Source organism: Perognathus longimembris, chromosome 3 (genome assembly GCF_023159225.1).
Source record: "Perognathus longimembris pacificus isolate PPM17 chromosome 3, ASM2315922v1, whole genome shotgun sequence".
In the NCBI taxonomy this organism is placed as follows: domain Eukaryota; kingdom Metazoa; phylum Chordata; class Mammalia; order Rodentia; family Heteromyidae; genus Perognathus; species Perognathus longimembris.
The window spans coordinates 46126066-46137653 of record NC_063163.1 but is presented as its reverse complement, the minus strand read 5'-3'; the positions used below and the strand labels follow the sequence as shown (position 1 = coordinate 46137653).

The 11588-nt window shown below is 42.0% G+C and overlaps 1 protein-coding gene across 1 annotated transcript in view; it reads right to left on the bottom strand.

Moving 5' to 3' along the window:
* Positions 1 to 6919: 6919 nt before the first annotated feature.
* The window catches only part of Wdfy2 (WD repeat and FYVE domain containing 2), a 159424-nt gene continuing 154755 nt past the window's right edge, over positions 6920 to 11588 (bottom strand). The window contains exons 10-12 of the mRNA XM_048341437.1: positions 10668 to 10798; positions 9002 to 9110; positions 6920 to 8190 (exon numbers count right to left, since the gene is read on the bottom strand). Of these exons, the coding sequence (XP_048197394.1) occupies positions 8161 to 8190; positions 9002 to 9110; positions 10668 to 10798 (270 nt within the window). The 3' untranslated portion in view covers positions 6920 to 8160. The remainder of the gene's footprint in view (positions 8191 to 9001; positions 9111 to 10667; positions 10799 to 11588) is intronic.

Below are 11588 nucleotides of genomic sequence, written 5' to 3'. Positions count from 1 at the left end.
AACACAAGTTCTGGTGAGCTCCATTTTCTCCTGGACAATACTGTAGTGGCTTCAGAATAAAGTTCTTTGGGGTACATTATAGACAGGTTGAATAAATGCTACTTTGAAGTAGAGAGCATTTTATGACTTTCGTTTAAAAAATTTTTCTTTTGCAATGGAAAAGTATTCAACTACACACAATCAACACTGTCAATTTGAGGAGTGCAGAGGTGGGATGAGAATGGCATTCCCTGTGGACTTTGTCCTTCCTTCTATGCCCACAGGTGTTATGACCACAGCAGAGCTTCTGTGCCCCGGGAGAGGCCTGCATGCTGCTTTGGTCATGAGTATCCCCAGGAGCCCAGCTACACTGGCATGACAGTGCAGTCATAAACTATTTAAAGGAGACCTAGTTTACCTGGTTTCAATGTACCTAACATCCTGATGCTGCATTTTGATAAAACCTCCATCTTGTTTACTTCCCAGTGACTCTGGTGATAGTTGTAGCAAAGCCACTAAAGAGACTTGGATTTTATTCACTTGGATCCAAGGCCAATCCATCTACTCTGGGTGTTCAAGGCCAAAGAAACATGATTCATCTCCCACGACAGAGGAAAACTCAGATGGGTGTGGCAATTCTGTGGCATTTCCAGACATTCAGATGAAGGGAGCACCAGCCAAGGATCCAGAGGCAGAGATTTTTCTGGGTACACCTGCCTGGAGGGTGTGCCCACCAGACAGGAGGTGGGACTGCCCAGGCTTTGGCTCCATCTCACTTCCTCCATTCTCTTCTGGAGAACTAGCAGGTCCCAGGGCAGGGGCATGGGAGAGCCAGGCAGCCAGCTGTCCATGGCTATTCCACATGGGAGGTGTGTTCATTTGATAGCTTTCTACTTTTTTGGGGCGGGGGCAGTATTGGGGTATGAACTCAGGGCCCTGTGGCTTTGCAAGGCAGGAGCATTGCCCCAAACCCTGGGGCATAGTCCTCTTTCTTTGTATTTTCTTCTCTATGAAATGGTCTTCTTTTCTAAAATGACATTTCCCTGGCTCTATTTGTCCTGGATCCTTTCTCCTCACTTGGAAATTTTGCTAAATGTGGCAAAATCAGTTTTACACTAAAGAAAAAAATCTACACAGCCAGAGTGCATGCTTTGCTGTCTGCTGACAGGTGGCTCATCTGTGTCTAAACAGAAGGTCTCTTTGAGGTGGAGACAGTGAAATGCTGGAAACTTTTGGGAATGTCTCCATTCTACTGATCCCAGCAAAGCAGACCCCACAGAGTGGGACCAAACAGGGTTGTTGGGTATATGTGGTTACATGAACAATGATGGACTCATGACTGCAGGTAGGTGTTCACAGACATTTATTTGGAACCACAGAGGCTCTCAGCACTGAGCCATACATTGGTTATGGCTACACGTACATTAGAAGTTAGAGGCAGCACAGTGGGAAACGAGCAGAGTGGATACACCCACAACATTCAGCAGCATTTGAATACAAGACATGTTAATATCACGGGATGTTTGGTACCACCCCAGCACATTTAGGAGCTCTGTGTCAAGATTGGTTGGTCTGGCTGGTAGAACACAGTGTTGCAGAGGGTGGCCAATACCAGAGGGGTCTGGCTAGAACGACCCTAGCGGGGTCTGTTCCAGCTTCAGGCTTACTACATTCTCAGTCTGACCCTTTGGGAAATTTCCTCATTCCAGAAAAAGAAAAGGATGTTCATAAAGTAACAGTGCAGAACGGAAGAGACCGGGTCCCCTGGTTATGAATACATGGTGGGCAGGCCCGGATGTGGGGCTAGCACCTTCCCTGTTGTCCAGTTAGTAACAGTTTTTATATTTTTCATATAAAGATTTTCTTTTGCAAAATGACAGTACTTGAGAAACAAAGTCCTTTAAAAAAGCAAGGCAAATGCCCTAAGACATGAGTAACAATAGTGACACAAGTGTTTTGGTCCATACTTTATATTGACATACACTTCCCAACCAAACACTGCCATCTTTTTAAATGATAAAATGTACATATAAGTACAATACTTTTTTTCAAACCATTTTCTTTTCCCCTCTCCTTTTATGTTATAGCTCATTCTCCCATGTAACCTACAGAAGCAAGAAAAAAAAAAGAGAAAGGAATCATAAACACTAAGGCCAGATTCCAAATCTAACCTTTGAACCAACCTGCAATTCCCAAATATTTCTCTCCCTCTCAAGAAAGTCATACTCCTGACTCATAAAGGCGAACATGTTGAGGTATCTATTTTTAATGAGATGTACCACATTAACTTCCATGTTTACTACATTTATCTAAAGCCCAATCTACTAAGCTTTAGATGGCAAAAATACAGGAAAAAAATTCACTTGATATGGTAGAAACCAAAAAGGCAAGGCAATGTGGTCTCATTTGTCCATGAGAAATCAGCCATGTGACAGGTAATGCTTTGAGTTAGGCTGGTAATAGACAGCATTCACAGAACTGGAGAATCACAAGACTGGAAGGGACCTGGGAAGGACTATCACATTTACCCCCCACTCTAAACTCTATTCTTCTTTTCAACATCTGTGACAAGGGCCTACCTTCTATCTGCGAAAAACTCCCCTGACATGTGAAGTGTAAGAGAAGGACCCCATTCTAATTTAGGACAGATTTCATTTTAGACAATTATCTGTTAGACCTAGAGATGCTTCTTAATGGGAAGGTTAGTGTTACAAGGCAAAAATGCAAAAATCCCTGAAGCTTGCTATCTGGTATGTGGTTCTTAGTTGTGTAGCTGAGCTAAAGCTAAAGCTGAGCTATTTGTTTGTTTAGAAGGTATTGGGGCTTGAACTCCAGGACCTTGTGTTCTCACTTGGCCTTTTCTTTCAAGGCTGGCACTGTAATACTTGAGCCACAGCTCCTCTGTGAGCTAAAGTTTAAATGCAAACACAGATGTTCCAGATGTCAGTTAGGACTTGGGCCTGAAAAAAATAGCAAACAATATAACAGTAAGAAATAGGTGCTACTAAGCCCACCGTGGGGTGCTCCTACCTTGGCTGAGCCAAGATTTTTAGGGAATGGCTGCCCAAGCCCTTCTTACCCTAACTTCTCTGAGAAAACCTTTCCCTTCCACTTGGAGATGACCCTGCAGTGAGGACTTACTGTGCCTACCCCACTGTACTGGAGTGACGTGTCATATTCCAGAGCAATCTAAGGCTGAGGGCAGGAAGGGCAGTCCATCTGTGCTCTGCAACACTTAGCACTGTCTGGAAGCACAACACTACCCCTGAGCAGAATTACCACCTGCCCTAGTGGGTCAAGGTCTTTTATTTCTCCAAACAGAGCAGTTGAGCACAGTCTCTCTGTGGATTAGCTTGTAAGTCCTTCCAGGTCCAGAGTCATGCACATCATGATTTCAAGCTCTCCTCACAACCACCAGGGAAAGGGAGTCCAGCTAGAAAGGCTAGAAAGGCTCTGAAGCACTGATTAGAGGGAAAGCATCTGAACAAACCTGTCTCTGAGAGCTATGTGTGTGCCTTCCCTGAGGAAAGCATCTAATAGCTGCAAGGGCTTGCACTCCAGGCGTGCAGCTAAGCCACATGACCCCTGGGTGCCCCAGACAAATTCCAGAATGCAGGCTTGTTAACACCCTCTCACTCAATTTCTCCTTCTCCCCTGACTCAGCTCATCCCTTCTGACCCTTTGTCTCCAGCTCAGAAGTCCTTTCCTCTTCTAAGTCCCTCTTGCCTTTCTGCCAGGCTGGAGGCAACCAAGCACATTTTCATGGTTGCATTTTTCACAGTGCTGCAACGGCCTGTCTGCTTCTCTGCAAGACCTCTGTGCAGCAGCAGGGAGGGTGCTTAGAGACCTGCTGACCTCGGGCTTGACCTCAAAACCTTGTGTAGAGAGGGCACTCGGCAGGAGTTGAAGCTCAGCAGGCAGAGGCAGGAGAGCTATACACTTGAGGGCAGCCTGGGCTCTACAGTGAGACCTTATCTTAAATAGCAACAGCAACAACTGTAAGTTCTTCCAGGTCATGCTTGTCCTGGTTTTGAGCTTTACTCACAACCTACAAGGAAACGTAGTGTACCCAAGAAAGACTTCAAAATGAACAACATTGGTCATTTTCAGATACCAATTCTTGGGATTTTTTTCCCCTAAGAATCTGTAGACTAGAATATGCAGAATCACTTAGATAATTTATGTTCAAAATGTGCTAAATTTCTGTGTTTTTTAATCAAGTTGCTAATATCCACTCTCATACCAGAAAAAATTTAACCTAACATTATTTTAAAAAAGAGAAAAAAAGAACTTTTTGGCAAAATGTTTTGCTTCCACTTCAAAATGTCAATCTTAGTGAACAAGCTCACTTACATGCCATTAAACTATACTGAAAAGGCAAAAACCAAAGGAGTCTCATTTAATGAATATTTATGTCCACTAAGTATGACATAGTTTAGAGCTATTTCTTTTGCTTAAAGCCCAAACCAAGGCTTTAAGGATTGATGTTAAACAAAAATACATTATGCTTTAAAAAAAATGAGCCTCAGAACATGTCCCACAAGGACAAATGCTACAGGCATCAGTAAATAGGGCAGCATGCGTCTTCAGGGCTTTACATTTCCACTCCAGCTTTGCCACTGGGGTGGTTGGTGAGGGAAAGAGATTATGTGAATAGAGAAGTACAATAACTGTCTTCTGACATAATACACATCCACTCATAACTCAGGGATGGGCCAAAAGTGGTGTCTAACACGTTCCTAATGGGAAGCTACCCTGGTTCCAGACACTTCCTATCCCAAAGCCAGGGAGCTGCTACACACACTTATGTCCTTACTCGTAAGGTTCAAAACCAATTGTTCTTTGAATATTCTTTCAGGTTCTCTTGTTTATATCTCAGCTATGTCTAACTGTTGCCTGGTAGAGAGAGAGAGAGAGAGAGAGAGAGAGAGAGAGAGAGAGAGAGAGAGAGAGAGAGAGAGAGAGAGAGAGAGAGAGAGAGAGAATTTGCCTGGAACATTCTAGATCTCAAGATCCCCTCCAGTTTTGTGATTTTAGGATTCTTTGGATAATTCAATCAAACAAGAAACACATTATGGTTGGTTGACCCCATATAAAATGACATAAGATTCCAAGCACTTATTCTAAAACCACTTTTGCTCCTGTGGTGGGAGACACACCCAGGCAGCTGAAGGCTCTGGTAATGTGGTTCCTGTGGAGAAATCAAGAGCAGAAGATTGTTTTTCTTCCAGGTATATTAGACATTTTTGCCAAAACTGCTGTTTAATAAAGCAAAAATATCAACAAAATGCAAACTAAACAGGATAAAATAAGAACTATGATTTTTCACCTAGATAGGAGACAAACCAAGGGCTGGTGCCAGCTCTTACTAATGAGGGAAGCCTGCAATTACTACAAAATGCTGGGAAGACTCCCCACACCAGCCTATATTTCTCTATGAGTCACAAAATGGTCGACATACTTAATGCAAAAACATCAGAATTCACAGTATTACAAACACACACAGTTTGCTAAGCTCTTCTCACCAAATTTAAGCAGCCACACTATAAGGGGAAAAGAGAAGGGCAGAGTGATGGATGCCTTGGTGTGTCTGTGGTTTTCAATCATGATTCTCATTACCAGTGAGGTTTCATGTGGTTTCAACTTCTGAGAGGCTCGGTGGGCTGGGCTATAGCAATGCTGGGAGGGAGGGAGGTGGCTAGAATGAAGCATGGGAGTCACAGAACAGAAAGACACAGTGTGCATATGAGTAATGGGGACAATCAGCTTCCCAATGGGGTCTGAACTCTCATTGATGCCTGAGAATCCACACAAGGTTTGCTGGATGCCCAAGCCTCTGCCTCCCTAATACTGGCTTTCCCTATCTGTATACAAGCCAAGCTCTGAAGTTCAGAAAGGGAAATTCACAGTGATTAATTTCTATTACTCATTTCCAACTCACAGTACTCTATCACATGCAACTTGGTAGGTGGCTGAAGATCTCATAATAAACCACAAAATAGATACTTGAATATTTTAAATCAAATTCCCTTTTGAAAGCTTTCTCACAGAGCAATCATGCAAAAAAGACTAAAAGGAGTTATAGTGGCTCTGACAGAATGTAAGAGTGGGGCAGGAAAGCGGCAGGTAGTGATGATGACTTCCTCCCGTGTGTGTGTGTGTGTGTGTGTGTGTGTGTGTGTGTGTGTGTGTACACATATGTCCTCAAGGTTCTTGTCTCAGGTGATGGCTGTCATAGGTTATGGCTGCATGAGACACACACATGGGTTCTGCTTGCCTATACTACTAGGTCATTGGAATGAGCTCCAGAAAGCCCTATGTGCCAGGGAGTACTTGGTCAATGTTATGGGTGTTATTGGGTATGGCTTGTAGTATTCCCCCATTGAGAAGCATAACATACTTATGAAGAGAAAACAAACAAACCAGCTTTCCAGGAAAGGAAGAAAAAAAAAAAGGATTTCAATTTTGCTCAATTACTACCATCATCAAAAAGCTGTCAATGAGGATAAGATACTTTGGAGGTAGGGTATAGGTAGGCAAGGGCAAGCAATTGTTTATATGTAAGACTTTATTTAACCTGGTGATACTCAAGAGACTTGGTGATCCCTGATATTCCTGACATAGGAGATCCACTGAGGTGTTAGGTGCAAAGTGCTTAGAGTGGAATAGGTATCTAGTACATGCTTGTAACTAATTTTAGTTCTGTTTTCATGGGTGAAAAGATTTATTTTGTATATGTGTGCCAGGCCCTGGAGCTAGAATTCAGAGCCTGTGTGCAGTCCCTTAGCTTTTTCACTCAAAGCTGGCACTCCACCACTTGAGCCACAGCTCCATTTCTGGCCTTTTTCCTGGGTAATTGGAGATAGAAGTCTCATGGGCTTTCCTGCCTGTGCTGGCTTCAAATTGCAATCCTCAGGTATCAGCCTCTTGAGTAGCTAGGATTATAGGCAGGAGCCACCAACACCCAACTAAAAAAAAGGATTTTTTAATAAGAAGTTCAATATCATGAAGTGAGTCACTTATTTCATTTTATCAAGCTTAACTAGATTCCCTTAGACAAATTCTTTAAGTTCATTTTCTAAAGCACTCTTTTACATTCTCAATAGGAAAAAAGCCTGAGCTGCAGGCTTTAGTACCTTTATATCAGATCACCTATAGTCTTAGTATGAAAGTATACAAACAGTTCTGGTGAAAAACATTAAGATAGAGATGTTTAAACATCCAGTTTTTAAAGTAAAACACAATATAGATGGTAAAGAATACAGGAGATTTATAATCTTAAAGTAATGAAAAATTCAAGTTCTGATATGATGTCACACAGGAAAAAAAGCATTATGAAATGCGTATTTTTGAAGCATATAAGGTTTTTGTTTTGTTCTGAAATTATCAGTAAGGGACAGCTATGTTGGGGGTGAGGGAGGAGAACATAAAAGGTTCAGGAAGCCTCAAATGAATTCTAAAAGATCCAGGCACTGATGGTTGAAGCTCTCAGTCATAATCATCTCTGTGATGACAATGGCTGGGAGCAGCTTCTCAAAGCATTTTCTAATGTGGGAAGACAGAGACAACAGGCAGAAATACAAAGTCATTGCTACTCAGTAAGAACATGAGTTAGGCAATAGGGATGATTCAAGAACTCAGCTGGTAGATCTGTAGTATCTCTACTGAAGACAGAAAAGCAGAGACACTGGGAACAAACCGTGAAATACATATATACACACCACTGCAAAGCAGGTATGGGCACATGAAGACAAAGAAAAACATGGCTGCAATATATGTTGAGGTAAAAAAAGCGCAAAACACACAGAAACTATAATGATCAAAATACCCTAAACAGACCTTCCTCATTTCTCCAATACACAAAGCAACAAGTGAAATAGAGGACTGAAAAATTAAACATCCCACACAGATTTTTCAGTATAGTCCAAACACTGTAACATAGTCAGACTGTATAAGCCATTTGATAAAAAAATATCTTCTTTTGTTTTGTATGAACAAGTTGAAGAGTCCCTGCAAATGTTCTTTCACTAGTTCACCACTGACTGCATAGGTAAGATGCAAATTCACCTAGGGTCTTTAGCTTCTTATCCTGCTCATACATCTGCTTCACTTCTCTAGTACTGATTCAGATTAGAACTGTTTCTTCAGTAAATGCTATTTTTCTGATTCCTGGGGTAGCCATCACGACACTACAGGGGTCATATCCCACAACTGTAAAGAGAAAAAGAAGATAAAGGATAAATTACATCAAAATTTATAAAGGATAAACATCCTTAGCACTGAGCTCAAGTGAATTTTTTTTTCTTTTAGCAAGCAACTACATACTTCACTAACATGATTTCTAAACCTATAAAGCTCAAAAACTTAGGAGCAGCCTGACATTTCTCTCTAGCTAATGGAGAATAAAGACAGATGAGACACACATAAGAACAAAAGGAACTAATATATACTGGGCACTAAGCACATTGTGTCCTTCCCATATCCTCTCATTTAATCTTCCAAACAACTCTATTAAATGTTGAGAACAAGGGAGCCAAGGCTTCTGGGTTAACTATTCTATGTAACCTCTTCATCTGACTCCAAGGTTGGGATGGGGTATGACACGAGGTGGCCTCTTCTGTTCAGGACCTTTGCTGTAGCACCAATCCATGTGGTCACTATAGTCCTCAGAGAGGCCATGGATGAATGCTCTTAGACTAATTGATCTTACCACCTGTCAGCTTAGTCAAGTCCTATCTTCCATTTAATGACTAGCTCAACCCCTTTAGCTTCATGAGACCTTTCCTATCTACCTCTGCTGAATGCTTAAAATTCTTCTCATCTGTACTCCTTTTTCTGATTGCTACATATGACTTACTATTTTAATGAGTATGTACTGCATAGAGGAGCTGTTCCTTGCATGTTAGATCCATTTGTGTAAAAGGCTCTCAAAAATGCTCATGCTAGGGATAACCTGAACAGAGCCCTGCATGCTCTATGTATAAGGCCTCAAACTGGAAATCTTAACAAGACAGTACCTTACCTTAATAACTTTGTCAGTTCCAGACGTCAGTAACCACCCCCTGGTTGCATCAAAATGCATATGCACAATGTTATGCTTACTGTCATGGAAGGTGGCTGTGGGAGCACGTCTAGAGGGAACAAGACCAAAGTAAGCTTATGAATTGGAGATCTAGGGTATGATATTACATTCTAATATTTGGCGAAATGGCTAAAACTGCTTCACTGTTAGAACCTCCCCAGATCTGCTTTTATTCCCTGGTTTTCTATTATATGATTTTAAAAAAAGATAATAAGGGAATGGATTCTTACAGTTGCCAAAGTGGGAAAGAGATGATATCTCCCAATGTCCTTTAGGAGAATGTGCTACTCTGATAGAGTCTTTGAAAATCTCTACTTGTGCTTTTTTGAAGTCTTTTGAAAACCACAGTGCTTTTGCTAAGTTTGTGTTCAGAAGGGTAAGTGCCAGTAAAATAGTCTACCTTGGCCTATTTAATTACAAAAAAACTGTGCTGTTAAAATGCCCAGGATACTACCAACTGTCCTTGTAACTGAAGGCTATCCATTCTTTTTCCTTTCTGTCACAGTCTTAGGTTTTGATGAAGCATTCTCTCAAGGTGTAACAAGCTTTAGTGCGAAGGCCTGTCAGCTGCCTCCGTGCTTCCAGGGAGGAGGGTTGGAAGTCACAGGGAGGAGGGGAGCCTCGGCTGCAGTCAAGCACACAATTCCCCTACTGTTTCAAGAGCTGCTCTTCTGCACTGACCTCTCAGAACATGGTTTGTGTCTTCCTTTTTTCTATAACTAAATCCACAGGATAGAACTCCAGGATACTAAAAATGATCAGAATTAAAGGTTTAGGCTTAATTTTCAAGTTCCTTAGACTCTGATCTATGTCACTAAAAAATGAAGAACTGAATTAGACTATCTCTAAGGTCTCTTTTCAGTAAGAACCATTACTAACTCCACTATGTGTGAGATATGGAGAATAATCAATGAATTTAAATGTCTACTTGTGCAAGGGTATCTTAATATAGATCTAGTATGGGTAAACTACAAAGCACAAGAGGATTGGGAAGATGAGTTATCCTCTGTAACTAGCTAACAGGGAAACTTATTTCAGAACTGTTTGCATCTGGATGCAATTTTCAATTAATCAACATTGAAGACACACAAAGCATAGTTCTGGCCACTTTTCAAAGCACACCTAGGGTTTTAGAATACTAAGACAGGACTGATGAGAAGTCAGTTGAGTAGAAGGCACTGGAACTGTTTGGGTCTTAGATAAAGTGGCTCTTCCTGGAAACTGTAAGTTCCCAGAACCTGAGGGCTGACTCAACAGTAATAACAGACACCAGCTTGGCCTTCAAGGTGAGTTCTGAGCCCTGGCAACCCAGGACAATTCCCAGAAAATTAGCAGACAGAAAGAAGAGCATCTACTTAAATGCACATACACTCATAAGCTTCAGGAAGCACACAGAGATGAGTTCTTTGAGCACTTTCTCTCCTTGCCTCTCTCTTAGGATCACATGAATTTGTTGATGGCAAAGAAGAGCTTTTCACACTTGCCACAGTCTATGCTCTGCACCAGGAGGAGCCAGGGCCCTAAAACCATGGCTGTGGTGCTGAGTGAAGCTCACAGACTGGATTCCTCTGTAACCTGGAGGGGTCTGCAGATCTCTGGTACTCACTCTTCATCTGTAATGGCCTCGTGGCAGTTGTCGCAGACCCTCACTTCAAACTCAAAACCCATCAGGGGGATGGAGGAGCGCTTGGAACTGCATTTGCCACATACAGCCTTCCCACACTTGCGGCAGTGGTGCTGGAGGAGAGAAAACAGGCTGCCATGACTCCATGCTGCCCTCCTGGCACGCTTGGGTGAGGATGCCAGGTAAGAGCCCTGGGGCCAGGCATGGTGCATGCCTGTAATCTTAGCACTTGGAAGGTATAGGCAGAGTGATAGAACAAATTTGAAGCCAGCCTGGATTATATAGCGAGGCCCTATCTCATGAAACCAAAGAGTCCCTGGAAACCTAATGGAGCAAAGAACCTAGTGTCTCCTTTTGGGTTATATTCAAAATAGACTGCAGGAGACACCTTTAGTAATGCTGCCTCCCCCATCCCATTCTCCACTCTCCATCCTCCATCCTTTCCAGTGATCATCCCTGTGAACTATAGAGGAAGTACGCAGGATCACGTGAACTAAAGTTGGGTGAACTAAGGATGAGCTATCTTTAGTTACCACTCCTGGATGAAGGAGAACACAAATGAATGCTGACTCAACCCACTGTCCCTAACTGTGGCCATATTCAATCTAGGTGACCTAACATTTGATTTCTTTAGAGAAGACCAAATTAAATCATGGAGATATTAAAAATGCTGTACTGTGAGCAGATCTGAATAACTAAAACCAAATTAGAAGGAGGAAAAGTCACATAATGAAAGAAAAATAAATATTACTTATATAATTTCATGGTTTGGAACCAATGTGAACATGACACCTCTAATTTTAAAGTGTGTTTCAGTAGATGCCACTAAAATTCTGAAACTGTATCTCTCCACAACTTAATGGGAAAGTCACTGCAGAAACGGAATCTAGAAGGCATGAGCTG